The 18,380-nt window shown below is 29.1% G+C and overlaps 1 protein-coding gene across 1 annotated transcript; it reads right to left on the minus strand.

Moving 5' to 3' along the window:
• Positions 1–6,815: 6,815 nt before the first annotated feature.
• Positions 6,816–18,119, minus strand: LOC129956918 (polyadenylate-binding protein 4-like). Its single transcript, XM_056068955.1, has 10 exons — positions 17,703–18,119; positions 16,822–17,015; positions 13,582–13,700; positions 13,342–13,501; positions 13,133–13,207; positions 12,749–12,982; positions 11,860–12,066; positions 10,658–10,811; positions 9,074–9,612; positions 6,816–7,726 (listed from the first exon to the last, which is right to left on the minus strand). Exons 1-10 carry the CDS (start codon positions 17,893–17,895, stop codon positions 7,649–7,651), a joined length of 1,953 nt encoding a protein of 650 aa, XP_055924930.1. The 5' UTR covers positions 17,896–18,119; the 3' UTR covers positions 6,816–7,648.
• Between the last annotated feature and the right edge of the window lie 261 nt (positions 18,120–18,380).

The following is an 18,380-nucleotide window of genomic DNA, read 5'->3' on the forward strand; positions in this document are numbered from 1 at the left end:
CTCAACATTTGATAGAAATATGCAAATTTGGTGTGAAAACCCTGCAACAAATTTCATCTATCTAGCTCAAAGCGCGTTTGAGTTATATTGTCACAGACAGACGGACATTTTCCAGAAATGTGTCTTTCGTATTTAAGGAAGTTTAAAACGTCGGGATCTGTTAAAATCTCGAGTTCGAATTTTTTTGATGGTTGCTATACTTTCTTTATACTGCGTATACGAGAAATTAAAAAGGAATTTTAAGAATTGTTATTAATTAATTGCATGCAATAAATGCTACTAGAAAGTAATATAAGAGCCTGATGTGAAAAATGTTCACAACCCAATTCCAAAAAATCCGTCTTGTAATTGGGCCTGTGCTCACCAAATCTGATTTTATCGGCCAAATATCCAACAATTGGAGCGGTATGGAAGTTTGAACAGAAGGGTGCCAGCTCAAGTATCAACTTCGTCATCTAACAATGATGCAAAATGACGAGGTCCGTCCCAAAATAGCCCTAGTGTTGCTTTAAAACGGACGTTAATATAACTAAACTAAATTATACATATGCCGGCGTCCTGGCATATGGGTAGAGCGCCTTCCCCGTGATCTGGGCGTCCTGGGTTCCAGTCCCGATTCGGGCATGGTTGTTCTTCATCTGTTCTATCTGTGAGATGTATGAATGTGCCCCCCCCTTCCCTGTAATAAGGGGTTGTGCAAGAAAATGTGATGCGTGAGTAGCTAAGACGTACTCTTGGCCCTAGTTGGCGCTACTAAAACAAGAGACACTTCCTTGGCTTAAAATCGCTTTCTTCGTCAACGAGCTTATTCGTGGCAAATGCCATTACAAACAACAACAACAGCAATACATATAATTCCCCAAATATGTGGGGAAGAATGCTTCAAAAATTCATCAAATTTAAGGCAAATATGACTTTTAGTAATCTTTTAAGCAAAAGAATAAGGGATTTGAATTTATGATAACTGAGCACGTTCAGGTACAGTTTTATTAAAATGACCTGACAACCTATTTCCAAAGTTTTAAAAATGTACTTAGACGCAATTGAGATTTAGAAGGCTTGATTCCAAGCTTTATATATACGATATCTATATCCAGTACAAATTTGGATTGGAGGCAGAACTTTTTACTTTCTTGTCTATGGTATAGTAATAGTCAAAAAATTCGAACTCGAGATTTTGATGCATCTCCGCTTTTTAGACCTCCCCCAGTTCTAAAAGCACATTTTTGGAAAATGTCTTTCTATCTGTCTGTGACAAAAATAACTCACAAACGATTTGAGCTTGATGAGTGAAATTTGGTCTTTACAATAAAATTTGCAGATTTCTATTAAATTTTGAGTAAAATTTGTTCAGAGGAAGTCTGTCTATCCGGTTGTTCAAATATAATTTAACACGATAGTTACAAAACGAAGAGAGCTAGATGGATAAAATTCGGACACAGATTTAACATCGATATTCTAGACAACTGTCAAATCTTATGCCAAATCCAACGAAGGGTTGACCATCTTTACTTTCAGAAATATGTAAACACAATAACTTAAAAACACAATGATTTAAATATAACGAATTTGATATGAAATTTTGTGACTACACGTGTAGTTCTGCGTCAAATTTCTGTTTCAGTCAGTTGGAAAAAGCATGTCTAAAACACAAATTCGATTTTCAAAAAATTTTTACCGCTTAAAATGAGACAAAAATTGTTCTGCGTGTACCAGTTTGTAATCTTGGCAAATAAAATCTAACTTACTTCTGTGAATAAGTGTTCACGCGCCTAAAATTTTTTCAAAATTTTAACTAGATTTTTAATTAATTAAAAATTAATTAATATTGTTTTTTCTTTCTAACTTCAAAGCATACCACACGGAAAACATTTTACTTCATTTTAAAATTCAAAAAAATAATAATCATAATAATAATAACTTTTTAATGATTTATTGCCGCATTGCTGCTTCCTTCGCTCTTGTTAAATTTTGGAATATTTAGTTTTAACCATAATTTTTTATTAATGATTTTCCAAAGCTTTTTTTTACTTGTACCGTCTTTGAGCATACTTAGCGATTTTCAGATTACGCTAATATCAATTACTTCGATTGGGGAAGGTATAATCTTTTGGCGATTTATCCCAAGGGCCGTAAAAATAAGCATCGATTTTATTTTATATAACCTAACGAAACTAAATAGTAAGAGAATGATTAATCAAAGGTAATACTTTAATAATTTGCATAATACTATAATATATGTCGTGTAAGTAAAAATCAGTTAAGTAATATCAACCAAATTTTGGCTTCTTTTCTTGAACAAAGACTTTGCCACTCACCACTTAAAGTATAGATAAGGCCGTAAACTCCCCACCAGTGCTCAGATTTTTATTTTCAAATTCACGCACTCGAAAATTTTGTGCTTCTTAGTATAGAAAGAAATCCAAAAATGTATTTTGGAAGAAAGCTTTTTCTCGACCAATTTAAACCAAAATTTGACATAGAACTATAATTTCAAAAACAAATTCCATACCAAAGTTCATTTATCCAGGTCGTTACGTTTTTGTGTTATCGCATTCACATGTATAAAAAAGTACAAACTGACAGACGGTCAATCCTTTCGGGAACATTTTAGAGACAAAAGTTCAATCAGATTTGGTTGAAAATTTGATACAGGTGTACACTTTTGATACTAAATCTGTGTATCAAATTTTAGTCATCTATCTATTTTTTGTTTGTTTGTTTTTCAGTCTCTGAGAAGGCTGAAACATAAAAATTCCTCTAAAACGTCTGTTTGTATTATTAAACAATTATTTCATTTATTTTATTAATTTTTTTTTTCTTAGTATACTTTCTGGACGAGAAAGTAATAAAAATTAAGGCATCTCAGGTTATAAATTTTTTATTTAAAAGATTTTTTTTATATTAATTCTAAAGCAGAACTTTTATTTTCTGATGTTCGAAATATACAGAATTATGCATTGTCATCGTCAAAAAATATTCATGCACAAAAATATTAATCTCCATAAGACGTATCTCCATGTTTCAGATTTCCACGAATTCGAAAAGGCATACTTTTAGAAGTATGTCTGTCTGTCTGGAAACGCAATAACTCAGAAATGCTTTGAGCTAGACGAATGAAATTTGGTATACGATCTTTACACCAAATTTGTAGATTTCTATCAAATTTTGAACAAAATCTATTCAGAGGCAGTCCGTCTGTCTGATTAAAAATGAACACGACAACACAAAACGTAATGAACTAGACAGATAAAATTTGATACACAGGTTTGGTACCTAAAATGTGGATTTTTATCAAATTTTGAAGCAAATCTATCGAAGGGTTCACCGTCTGTACTTTCTCATGCATGTAAATATAAGAACACAAAAACCCTTCTAAAATATAATATATGATCATGTGACTGTGATTACAACTGTAATTCTATGTCAAATTTTGGTTTCAGCCTGCCGGTAAAAAAGCCCAAAATACATATCTAATTTTCAAGCAATTATGTATTAATTGCCAAAACTAGTAGTACAATTATACTGTACAATTACTAGTAGTATACTAGTACAATTAAATTATATTCGGTAAAATCGCTAGATTCACACAAAAATTCTTAAATTAAAAATCTGAGCACTCCTAGCATTCATGGTTTTGATCCAAGTCCTCAATTTGATGTGGGGCATAGAAGGGAATAGCATATTTATTACAGAATATATGTAAAAGTTGCGAGGAGACCCCCTCCCCCTGGCTTGAATTATGCGTGTCTGTCTCAATCCACAATCATTCAAAAACGAATTGAGCTAGAACAATGAAATGTGGTATGTAGTCTACATCAAATTTGTAGATTTTTATCAAAATTCAGAATGAAATAAGTCGAAGAAAAGTTTGTTTATCTATCTATATGCAAATAAAGTCAAAAAGTTACATAACGTTATATAAAATTTAATAACAGCTATCTTAAGGAATGATAAATGTGTACTAAATCATTCATTGTATTGGGACCATTTGTTGGATAGTAAAACAATTGGTACGCAGTTTTGTAGCCAAAATTGTTGATCTATGTTACAAAGTGTGGCTCTAATCAATGATAAGAGAAGATTGTATGAAACCACTTTAGATTTTGTATAAAAAGTTTCAGACCATCAGAGTGTAAAAGAATGCGAGTTTTGCTGACCTGAAAAATAGTGGAAATATCTTAGAGAAACAAAAACTTCTCTTGCTTATTAACATTGAACTATTTACTCTCCAACAAACTTGATATCACCGCATGTTGCTTTTTTCCTTCTTATTGGCTTCTTTTCCCTTACTCTATGCACAGTGTTATTAAGTCAAAATAATTGTGTTTTGTAGCTAATGAAACTGTTACCGAAAGGAAATTTTAGGCATTCATCCACTCAAATATCTACCATTAATCACTACTAATAATAAAGATGAGTGTGTGCTACAGTTCTAGGCCGTTTGAACTACAATTTGATATCAAATTTGGCACAGATATATTTTAAAGGGTGAGAAAATGCACCTCGAAACATTTTTTTTTCTTCAATTTTTATTAGAATTTTAATTAAAAATTAAGGAGAATTGTGCCATTTTTCTGCTATAAGTTCCGAAAATACTATTGCACAAAAATAAATTTTAAGCCCTTTCAAGATTTAAAAATGTCTTTCTAATGATACGAATTTAATTGTGAAAATTTGTTAAATTTTGGCAATTTTTACTTTTTTTTTTTTTCTTTTGCCTAAATTCCAACAAAAGATGACATTGTTTCTCCAAATATTCAATGTGATTTTTGCAAAACAAATAAAAAATTTTAATGCCCACCATAAGCAGAACTTAAGACAATTAAAATAAAAAGACTTCAATGTCGGGCAATTTGGCAGAAACATGAACATTATGTTTCATCTAAACCGTTTATCCAAGATCAAATATGGCCATTCTCGGGAAACCAGCTATTCATGAGGCAACTTGTGTAAATAATACATTTTTAAATTTGAACTCACTATTATGGATTCCTTATGACTTTTTGTAAATTGTCGTTTTACCAATGCTTTATTTTTTGTATCACTTTTACAGAAATTGTTTTTATTAAACTTTGAATTGGAAATGAACTTGTTTGGCACAGCATAACCTTCATATTGGTTCTTATGCCATAAAACCTCAAAACAACCAACCCAAATTTTAAAATGCAAATGTATATGTATATATAGTATACTAGCTATCTTTGGCAACCAACTAGTTCGCAAGTATTAATGGTTTTATTCCTAAAGGCTTCCTTAGCAAAACATTTTTAACTTAAAAGAACTTGTATTGTTTTAGAAGATTTATACTGTTCTGCTCATTGTGTTAAGCCTCTTTTTCCCTTGTCGTTTCATCAAAAATATAAATATTAAATCGAGAAAAACTCATCTACTTTTACTTAATACAAAAACTACTTTTTATAAAACTAAACACTTATTTAAAATATAGAAACAGAAAGTAGAATTGTTCAGTACTGAAGTTTGTACTGCAAGAATATTTTTCTTGGTTGGAATAATTCAAAGGATTGTCCAATAAAAAATTTTCTGAATCAACAAAAATTTCAATGCACAATAAGAAAATGTTTAACATAATAAAAATTAATTTTTTTTATATATCCAATTTTAATCAAAATGTAGCAATACTTAAAAAAAGGCATTTTTTTCATTTTTAATTGCTTGCAAAACGGAATTCTAAAATTATATTAAAAGCCACTTCATAAAATAATCCACCCATCACAGAAAACTAAATTGGAACTTTGAATCATGTTTAACTATCAAATAACCCAGGATGAAATAATGGTTAAAAATTAGGAAGAGTTTCCTTATGAAAATGAAATAAATACATGTTAAGTAAATACAAATATTAAATATAATTTTAAAAAATTTTAAGATAAAAATTTTTGTGCAACAATTAAGATAAAATTTTACTTTTTTCTTAATTAAAAATGTTTGTGTACTTCTGGATGATTCCTAATCACTTTTTCAAGTATATTTGTACCAAACTTAATAGCTCAAGGTCTTTTTTGTACAATGTGAACACGTGCATTCATCTTTATTATTAGTAGATAGAAAAGCTCGTGAAAATATTTACCAAACAGTACAGCATTCAATCAAAACATGAATGAAACTTACTAATCACACCTATTGTTAGCCACCTTGACTAGCACAGCTGTAGCTTTCATTTGATACAAGAGAAACTTGTTTCAGATATCCGAGAAATAGTGCAATTCCGAAACAAATTGCTTGCTCTCAATTATATGCAAGAAATATTTCCTTAAAAAATTACATCTCAGATATCAATGATTTTTCAAATTATTTATGTAAATGCAATAAAGTTGCACAAATATACAAGTATAGTTTTAAAAAAATGTAACTTGGTATAAATATTAAAGATGTTCATTTTCATTAATCAGTCAATATTTTTTTAAGAATAAAGGTATTTTTAAATGCTAATTTTGTTAATAATCATAATATATGTATGTGATAAAACATGAATGCAAGGAAAAATTTTTACTAACATTTATATTCTGTAGGCTGTTTCAAAAAATTCTTAAAAACTTCATTCACACTAAAACCAGTTTTTTCACCTAAATACCTTATTAAAACTTAGCAATTTAAAAAATTTGTCAAAGTAAAAATTTTAAAAAATAACATGCTTTTTTAGAAAATGGGAAAAAATGTAATTAGACAAACGTTAAGCAAATTTAGTCAAACAAAATTGATTTTGGTATATCTCTTAAGCATTTTTCTGTCAAATTATAAAAAAGATTAACTTGACTCATAACTACACACAAAAAACAAACTTCACACAAAAATAAATTTAAATGAAAAACTTTATTTGAAACGAACCAAAATTTTGATACAAATAAATCCTAAACCAGGAGAAAAAAATGAATAAATAAGAACTTTTAATGGGAAAAAAAATCTGGATACAATATCCCATACCTATTACAAAAAAAAATCCACATCACAAAAATGAAAAATGTAGAACAAAGTATACTGTAACAGAGTCAACACATAACATTGTTCTGATATTCCACTTTTGCTGTCAAAAAAAAAAGCTGCAATACCTGCCTTGGGCCTTAAAAAGAATTCACAAAGCTTTAAATTTAAGCAGCTAAAATAAGCATATTCACGTACCAAGATCTTAAATGGAAATTTAAAGTAAATTTAGGTATTGCAGATTAAACAGTTATACATTGAAAAAGCAAAATAAAACAAACCAAGTAATTGGCCATTCTGTACTAATAATCTGGCTACGGAAGTCAAAATACAATTAAGAAAGGCCAACTACTCGAGTTTTGTCTTACGTCATTAAAATACTGATGAAGACATTAAGCATACAGAAGTTCACATAGACAATAAATTAAATCTTGGATGCCAAAATAAAAGAAAAAAATATTTTTCCTAACATATAGAAGAAAGGAAAATTCTTGGACATTAAACAAAATTGACAGAAGATGGAAAGTACGCAAGCTGTTGAACAAGTAAAAGTTTATTCCGGTCCATTTTTTATTTTTCAAGTTTTTCCATTTTTTTGTCATTTTTTCCATAATGGTACTCACGTGGATTTTTTATAAAGTTTGTATTTTATATATTTTTCTATTTTTTTGTAGATTTTTTTTTCCATTTTTTTAAGAAGTTGCATTTAGCCTTCTTTTTTCATATTTCCAGCAAGACTCTCCTTTGCATGGTGAGCCTGAAGCACAGCGACAGCTTCTTCAACCTAAAAAAATTAATAACATTTAAACATTAATTAATAACATAATAACATTAATTAATAACATTTCATTTTTAAAACAGTATTATAAATCATACAATTCATATACCTCTAAACCCAAATAAATCTATTTAATTTAAAGATATACTTTCAACTTCAATACAAGTCCCAGGCAGATTAAATTAATTTTTGTTCAAGTTTATATTTAGCCAGCTGCAATCTATCCAGCAAGACCAGACATGTACAGAAACTGTACAGTAGCAAGTACTTGTCCTCGAGATAAGAACTTGCTCTTTCAACACATGCACAATCTACTCCGCATATGTATGGTTTAACCCTTTCTAAGGCCGTGGGAAGTATGTTTCCCACCAAATTTATCCATCTTTGTATCAAATTATGTAGGTTGGCATAAGTTCTGACAATTTTTTTTAGTAAGTCAGAAACTTGGATGCTTCAGTTCTTTATCTCAGACAAAATGACGTGTCTTGATTTGTTACATAATTATTAATTAACTAAATTAATTAATAAGCTAAATGAATCCCTTTTCTTATTTTAATTTCAAGCTTAAAAATATTTTAACATATGACTAGAAAAAATGACCCTTTAAAGGGTTAATAGAATCTTATAACTGGTCTTAATCTTAAACCTACCTTTGATGATAAAAAGCATCTAATTAAATTAATCTACATACAAGTCATTCATATCTTTTCATATCTTATATATTCAAGACAAATTTCATGGATATTCAGAATCTTAGGAAGACAAACATATTATAATGCATAGCATAGCATATTTTTAGACATCCACTACAGGAAATTTTATAAAATTACTTTAACCTTTAATATTCCAAAAATGCTTTAAAACGTTATTATAGTACACATAATTAAAGTAACAATTATTTTCTTTAATATTTATATTTAATTACTAAACAGCAAGCAGTAGGATAGCAGATGGGAGACAGGAATCCCTTTAATATTTTTTCTAAGTTATTCAGAACAATATATGCTTAATGATACCAATGATAAAAGTTTTTAGTGAACTAATTTAGGATATAAAGGGGCTAAAAGTTTAAAATCATTGCAACTAATTTTAATTAACCAGTTCATATTTACTATTTTACATGGTCAGACATTAAGTAGCATAGGTTTCACTGCACTGTCAATCAGGATATCAAAGCTTTCACTAAAACATTCATTAAAATCTTCAGCTTATTTCGTTAAATATTAGACAACTCTAATAACTAAACCACTATTACACAATAAAATAATTTCTACACTTATTTAAGGTTAAAAGTCTTGACAAAAGCTACATTATCTATAAAATAACACTGCAGTTTCCAAATGAATAAATTACCTTAGCCTTCAGAGACTCGTGATGCTCCAACATGTGCAATAGCTCAGAGTTGTCAATCTCGAGCAACATTCCAGTAATCTTGCCAGCCATATCGGGATACCAGCGATGGATCACAGGGAAGAGACGTTCACCCAGCATTTGTTTCTGTTCTTGAGCATTAGCATCAGCCAACATAGATGCAGTCAGAGGTTCCTGTCCTTGGATATGTACTGCTGGTTGTGCCACAGCTTGCTGTGTAACAGACTGTTGTACCGCTTGTGGTTGAGGTGGATTTCGCATATTTGACGTATATTTGTAAGCAGCTGGTCGACCCTGTGGGACATTAGCTGCAGCAATACCAGCAGGCCTAGCTGCTCCGACACTTGTGGGACCCATTGCAGGAACTCTGTTTCCAGATGCAGCTGCAGCAGCAGCAGTTGGTTGCTGTCCAGTAATAGGACGTGCAGTCATGCCTGCTCTCATACCCGGGTTTTGTGCAGCTGCAACTGCTGGACGAGTTGCAGCTCTAGCGAAAGGTGCGGTCTGCATAGCTTGGAATGCTGAAAATAAGGTTTGAAATAAGAAAGGATTACATATTATAAAATCTGAATTAAGATTAATTTCAAATTAAGGACTAACTATTTAAAGAAAAGTTAAATAGCTAAATCAGTTTATTTTGAAAGTAAATTTATCTTAATTGAAGAAACTTCAACAACTTTAAGAATAAATTATTTAAATAAAAATTAACATGTTTTAAACTTATATTAATTCTCAAATATACATATACAAATAATATACATTATAACTATATATTCACCGGGCAGACTATGAATTTAAAAAAAAATTAATATCCACAAAATTGTTTATAAAAAATAGGAACTTGTTAAATGGCAAAATATAAATAAGATGGAATTAAGAAAAATAATGATGAACAGGAAAGTTTATGAACTTCATATTCAAGCATTATTACACAGATAAATTAGTTATCTAGAGTTAAAATGGATAAAAAACTAAAATTTCTCTTGGTCCCCATAAAGATGGTGCTAAAAATTTAATTATATTAATACAAAATTATTTTTAATTTTTTTTAGTTTCATGTATATGAAAATAACATGATTTTAAACTAACTTCCTAATGACAAAATTTGTAAAAAGGAAATAAGACAGTTGTATTGTCATCTATTTCTAAGCTATGTTCCAAATCTAAATCATTACAAAATTGCATGTTAGATTAATTTTGATGTAAAATGGTTATTTAATACTTTTGTTTATACTTTGTTTTTAACTCATCTATTTGGTATAAATATTGCAATGTAATTTTGTGACTATTTCTGACAATTTCTTATTAATATAATTACAGAAAATATAATTACTTAAATTATAGCCTTCTAAAAAAATTTAAAAAAGGAAATAACTATAAATTTGTAGATAGGATGGAGTACATAGATATATCCTTTAAATATTGATGCTGACACTTATTTAATTCTTAATAAAAATTTGGTAAAATCTGACTCTTTAGGTAAAGCTTATGCCTCAAGATAAATTAAGACAGCATTGTCAAGAATATTTTGTTGCTATATTCAACAAGATAGAAATCAAAACTTACCAGCAGCTGGTTGTCCACCAGGTCTCATTTGTGGATTTTGTGGCCAGCGTGGTGTGGCTCTCATCTGCGTCATTTGTGGGAAGTATCCTCGCTGGGTTTGTGGCATGGTAGGTACAAAATAGCCTGCGCTTCCTGGGTTGAACATCTGTCCCAACTGATGAAAAAAAATAATTAAGAATTCAATGAAGTAAAAAGACAAAAATCTACAAATGCTAACAAAATAAAATTACATTGACTACAAATTATTAAGCAAACAAATTTTTCTTGCTCAGTTAAAATAATTAACCTTTTAAATAACCAGAACTCTGAATAATGATAAACTGCTTAAGTTTTAAATTAATACTTTAGATTGCACCTAGAATATTAGAATAGAATTTACAACAAAAGGAGAAGGATTCTCTATTGTATATATTTCAAGACAGATCTTCATAAGATCCATTAAGGATTTAAACTCTTAAATCTTAAATAATCAAAGAATTATAAGGGAATGAAAACTTTAGCTCAAATGGTGTGTACGGAAAAGGATCCATATTACAAATTCATCCTGAAATATTGTTTAAATTCAATCAAATTTTAAATATCTAGTTAAAAAGATAAAGTACTATTTGTAATGTTTTGAAAAATGTTCTTTGTTCAAAGGACTGATTAGAAAAGATCTGTAGAAATTTTCAAAGATCATATTACGAGAAATATAAGTAATAAGTAGAAATAATACATCAATAGAAAAATATTTTTTTAAGCCATCAGATTAATTTTTAACACCTAGTTAATTAACTAGCTGAAAAAAGGATAGAATGGCTATTCAGAAATAAAATGTACTTAAAAAATGACAGAAAGCCAATGGAAATCTCACGACTAAAAAGATCGAATTTCATTGCCTTAAGAAAACAATTGCAATCTTTAAAAAAATACACAAGTCTTCATTAATATGATAATAAGTTTTCATAAAACTCGTTTAGATATAATACAATACTGATCAATTCTTTTAATTGAGTTATTTTAGTTTAAAAAATACATCGTGTAAGCAAGTACTTATAAAAAAATGGCAATGCAAGATAGTAGGTGAATTAAATGAAAGCCAAATATAAAATTTTTTTCAGTAAATATTTAATGAATTAAGGTAGAATTTCATTAGAGACATTGTATACAATTGAAAATTCCTTACAAACAGTAAAATTTATTCGATTCTAAGAAATACTAACCTGCATTCTCATGCCAGCCATACGTTGCATATACTGGGAGGCTAAGTGGGCTTTACGGTCTTCTTTGCGCTGTGCCAGGGCAACATAAAGAGGTTTGGAAACTACAATTCGTCCATTCATTTCCGTTACTGCTTTAGTTGCTTCTTCTGGAGAGCTGAAGCAGACAAAGCCAAACCCTCTGGAGCGGCCATTACTATCGGTCATGACCTACAAGTCAAGAAAATTATTACATACAGATTTTGAAAATCTTATTTCAAATTCAAAGGCTCTCCAATTCAAAAATAAATTGGCAATTGTAACTAAAAAGTAAAAGGATTTTAAAAATTCTAGCAACAATTCTTCAAATTCTATTATAATATGAAGTTTAAAATAATCTATTTATAAATAATTATTTTTCCAATTTTATTTCATCATATTTTATAATTTTTAAATTTGTATTCACTAATAACTATAAGCAACATACATCATTAATATACAAAAATTTATATACTAACAAATGATCTTTTTTCAAAGGTTATTTTAATATAAGATTTGATTTTCACTACTTAAGTCATTGGCAAATCTTTTTTTCAAACTAATCGTGAAAATTATAATAGCTACTTTAGTTTTTTAAAAATATACAAAGCATATTCAAATATTTTTCTGAACCCGTTTCAATAGAGAAATAAATATATTTTTATTATAAACTAACCTACACCACACTGATAATTATAAATTCAGTTATTTTTTCCCGAATGAATATTATTAACTATCAAATATCAAGATAAAACTTGCTACTTCAACTAATTCTGAAAGAAATTATGCCCTGAAATAAAAGTTCAGATATCGATAACTCAACCTAAAGAATATTCTAAGTTTATTGCAAATCTTTTATAAACAAAATAAATACCTTTGCACTTGTAATTGTTCCAAATGGTGAGAATTCCTTTCTCAACCTATCATCATCGATTGCATCATCCAGATTTTTTACGTACAAGTTTACTCCTTGATATCTGCTCATGCGTTCCATCTTCAGCATTTCAAATCTACGTTTAAGCTCTGCGGCTCTCTCCGATTTCTTCTGGGCTCGACCAACATACAGGGTCTTTCCATTAAGCTCTTTGCCATTCAGATCTTCACAAGCCTAAACAAAATTTTAATTATTAGCAATTCAATAGGAAAATACTACAATATAAAAGAATTTAAATGATTTCCATTTCAGCTTCATTATTTTTAATCTAAGAAAATAGCTAGATAAATTATATATTGTTATATTAATGACATGTATACTAACCTTCTCTGCATTTTCTGGATCTTCAAAGCTCACAAAGCCAAATCCTTTAGATTTGCCCATATCATCCATCATAACCTATAAAATAGTTTGAATATTTTCTTTAATGTTAACAAATTGGTTTGCTATGGGTTTTTATGACAAATCCATATTCAATTATACTGGTCAATGTATACATAATACAAACAATTAAAATACGAGACTCGACAAACCTTTGCACTAGTAATCTTGCCATATTTCTCGAACATCTCTCGTAATTTGTCATCATCCAAGTCATCACCAAAGTTCTTGATGTAGACATTCATGAATCGTCTGGCTTTTTCTCCCAACATCTTTTCGCGTTCCTTACGGGGAATGAACTTGCCAACAAACCTGAGTAAAAACAATCGGGTAAGTATTCAAGAAATCTATAATGTTAATGAAAATTTAGAAAGTCAAGATAATATACTTACACTTTCCTACCATTCAGAAGCATACCATTGACTTTAAGAATGGCATTGTTAGCTGCTTCTTCGGTTTCAAAGTGAACAAATCCATAACCCTTGGAACCGGTCTCTTCATCAGTAGCCACCTATAAAGATAATCAACCTCCTTATAACAAAAAAACATAGCATTCAATCAAATAAACTATTCTAACTCTAAAAAGTATATTTTGAATAAAATTAATTTTCAAAACATTCTACAATTTACAATTTGATACAATTAAAACAAACTCGTTAAATACATAATAGGAATCGTACAGATTTTACAAACATGAGTCAAAATACGTGTTATTCTGATATTTACTGATAACTTGTATCTTTTATGTAAAAATTTTTCTTGTGCACCTTTTATTTCATTCACTACTCAAAGAGTCAAGTTTAAATTCTATTAGTTGCATTATTCTATAGAATTTATTAATACAAAATGAATCTGGCATTGAGCTAAGAAACTGCAATTATGTTTTAAATTTTTAAAAATATTTATGAAGAATACTTTGAAACAGCAGCAAAGCAATACCATTTAGAACCTTCAGAATAAGATTTAAATCTTCCAATTATATTAGCATCTTAAAAACCGACCTATCTATACAAGAATAACTAATCATTTAAATTAAAAATAAGTTCTAAAATACTTTTGGAAGTATATATGTATATTTAAAATTGAGATCTGTATTAAATAGTATTTCAATCTAACAAATTTTGACAATGTATACGAAATTCTGAAACTTCCTAACCTAATGTCACATTATCAATTAATATTAAATTGGAAATTAAATATATTTTCAGCCACCCTATGTTCTTGAAAATTCAAAGCAAATATCAGAAAAATACTCAACATGACAGTGCCTTATAAAGACATATCTTTAAGTCAGTTATAAAATTCCAGAAAGACCCTACATCCCTAACTGGACATTAACAAATGTTTTATCTGTACAGGACATGTACTTACAGAAATGATTTCTGTAAATATATAGTATTAGATACTAGATAAGTTAAAAATAAACTTATCTGAAGCAAGGTTTTAAATAAATTTTTAATACTGCCTAAAAAATTTATTTTTAATACAGTAGATCTGATAAGATGAAACATGTATGAAAGGAACTTACAAGACTTACAATTATCTACTTTCGGCACGTGCATTATCTATTCAATAATCTTATAAGATTAATAGATTTATTAAAAGCCATAAGAAATATTAATTTTAAACCTAACTAAAAGATAATTAGGCCATTAAATAATTTTAAATACTAATAAAAGAAAAAAATTGTAAATTTCTTAATTTTTTAACTTAGTTTTCAATAATTAAAAAAATTACATTTTCCCCTAGATTTACGTTTTCACTTAGTTTGGTTGATTTCTGAAAGAAAAGGAATGAGGTTTGTTTTCCGGCTTATGCTCCTGAACAGATTCTTAGCTTGCCATTACTTTCAGAGAATTTAAATCATATTATGTAAAAAAGTATTTAAAACATTGAAATGCTATACTCTAGCTTATTAGAATACAATTAAACCAGAAACTATTTCAAACTGATTCTAGAATATGATTCATCATTCAGGGTGCATAACGAGAAACTGCTGCAAAAATTAAATACATTTAAGCACTTTTTAAGCACTTCAGCCCCCAAAACTAACCACCTTTCTACGAGTATGCATACATAAATTGCACATTTTCTAAGCATAGTATTTTCTTATAATGCAGTCTTTATTGAAATAAAATTCTTAAAAATTAATTTTAATTACTGACTTCTTATATTTTAATATTTCTGTACTTACACAACATCTTATTTAAAATCATGCCTTTTTAGATTAACAAAAGCATAGTAATTATCAAAAATGAAAAAACTATAAATACCAAAAAAATTAAGTAAACTTTTATAAGATTAAGAATAAAAATCTGCGAGCTTTTTCAACTATTCTTAAAATTAAAATTCAGAATGATACAATATTTCTGAAAATGATAGCAATGCATAAGTTCAGCATGACCACATTTGTATTTGATTTTTATATAAGTAACAATTAAGATCCAACATGGCTATAGAATGGAATAAGTAAATTCCTCCCTGCGCTGACTCATTCTATTAAGCAATTTTATTTGCAATCTTATAAAGCTAAGAATTAAAGCATTCCTATGGCTATCATCTTATGACTAGCTAATCTGCCATGAAATTGATGATAGAGCAATGTCGTATTCTAAATAAGCATCCCTGGCATGCGGTTGAAAGTATCCAAAAAGCGAATTCGGGTTTTAGACACATTCTTCCCAATCGATTAACACAAAAATTTGACACAAAATTACACATAGTCACAAAATTGCATCCCAAATTTGATATATTTAAGTTGCAACTTCTTTTAAATTATCGTGTTTACATATTTCTGAAAGTACAGATTGATATGCGGTGAACCCCTTGTTGGATTTGGTTCAAATTTTGATGTTTACACGATAGATATTAAATCTGTGTACCAAATTTGAACTATCTAGTGCTCTACGTTTTTTAGTTATGCTAACTTATATTCGAACAGTCGGACAGACAAACAGATTTCCTCTAAACTGTTGTTGCTAAAAAGTTGATCGAAACCTACAAGACCTAACCTTATGCAAACCATATACTAACCTAATGCAAAGACCATATACAAAATTTCATCATCTAGCTCAATGTTTTTATGTTATCTTTGTAGCAGATGAACATTTTCTGGGGATGTGTTTTCAAATTCCAGGAGATATGAAACATGGAGATTCATTAAAATCTCAAGTACGACTATTTGCAATATTTTCTCTAAATTTTGTATTCAAGAAAGTAAAAATGCTGATCACCCCTAAAATACCCCTCAAATAACTTCCCGAATTTTATGCTCCTAACTTCAATGATTTAATGCTGGGCATGGCTCAGGACAAGACTTCATATAAAAAGATTTCATTGAGGAAAAAATTTCTATGAAGGTTATAAACTTTCAACTTATGGGTGAACAAAACAAAACGCTTTCTTCTAGTTCATGAGAAAATTAAGCACTTTTCATGACGCTACACACCCCATCATTGTGTAAGCAATAATACATACATACAAGTCAAGTCACAGCTTTTCTAAAAAAGTATGCTTACTCAATGAAGAACTTTTTATCCCTATGCATCCTAATCGTTTTAAGAAATATACCATTAAAATAGAAACATTTAATGTAACTTGAGAATCTCAAATAAGAATTGAAGAATATTTACCTTGCAAGACAGAATATTTCCAAAAGCAGAGAAGGTGTCATACATGGCCTTATTATCAATACTCTTGTCCAAATTCTTTATGAATACATTTCCAACTCCAGATTTTCTCAGTGACGGATCTCGTTGTGACCACATAATACGAATGGGTCTGCCTTTGACAGTATCAAAATTCATCGTATCGAGAGCTCGCTCCGCTAAAAAAAAATCATACTTTAAACTATCTGCTAAAAACCAAATCAACATTGCTTTTCCAATGTGATATCGGTAAACGACAACAATTAACACTCTTCACTATACAATATTTACAAATATTAACTAAATCATTAAATTAAAACATTACGCTAAATCATTATATTAAACATTTGACACTAATTGCTTCGAGTTTATAAAAAATTGCAATTATTGCATAACTGCCAAAGAATTTATTATTTGTAAAAACATCTATGTAGATCAATACGATAGTTTTAATTATATATCAGTAATGAAAGATACTACTGAAATCATCGTCAAATTTGAAGCGTTTCAATTTCAGCATTCAAATTACCACGTGCTGGGTAGAACATTACGAAGTTCTTGACATTAGGCTTAAAAATGAACTCAGTTTATATAAATAATGCAATACTGCTCATGACAATAAATACAAATGAAATATGCTACAAGCAACTAAATTTTTTTATAAATGACATAAAACGCGAAGAAAGGATTAAGTAGAATTGGCATTTTCTATGACGCAACTCTACACGTTGCTTCTTTCAAGTCTGACCTAGAAGATCGCGATGGCGTTTTACATACAACATTTTTAGAACAAAATTAATATTAAGTATATGTTACAACAAAAATGAACAGTTGGACAAAAATCGTATAACAAATTTTATACTTACCATCAACAGGTTGTTGGAAGTTCACATAGGCATAACCTAATGAGCGACGTGTAATTAGATCTCGACATACTCGTATAGATAAAACAGGACCAGCAGTGCTAAATTTCTCGAAAAGCATTGCTTCAGTAACATCAGCATGAAGATCTCCAACATATAAGGAGGCAATCGGATAATTTGGACCGTTAGGATTCATTATGCCTTTATGATTAAGCCTTACAGAACTAACTCAGCAAAGGGTTTAGCTATTCCGCTTCAATATTTTTTTAAAAGTTTTAAATATTTTTCGTTTTTTTTAGGTTTTTTTTTAGTTTTTTTAATTTTTTTTTATGCTCAAAGAGCAAAATTTCTCGTAAAAGATTTTAAAAAAAGTTTCTTAACTCCACGCGACGTACCAACTCAGACTCTTACGAAAGAGTGAAAAATTCAGGAATTACCTATATATATGTTATGTATTCATCCGCGTTAAAATGTAGATCTCATAGTTAAAAATTATTTAAAAAGTTACGCATAAAGCAAAGAATCGTCTCTAAAGTAAAATCGACTAACGGATTAAAAATAATACAAAATAAACAAGAATATTCATCAAAAGAAAAGTGTAGAATAAAACTAAATTTTTAAATTTCGCGTACTAGGTGTAATTCGGTTATCGATATATGGGGTTTCCAAAGCTGAATTAAC

The sequence above is a fragment of the Argiope bruennichi genome, chromosome 11 (genome assembly GCF_947563725.1).
Source record: "Argiope bruennichi chromosome 11, qqArgBrue1.1, whole genome shotgun sequence".
Taxonomy (NCBI): Eukaryota; Metazoa; Arthropoda; class Arachnida; order Araneae; family Araneidae; genus Argiope; species Argiope bruennichi.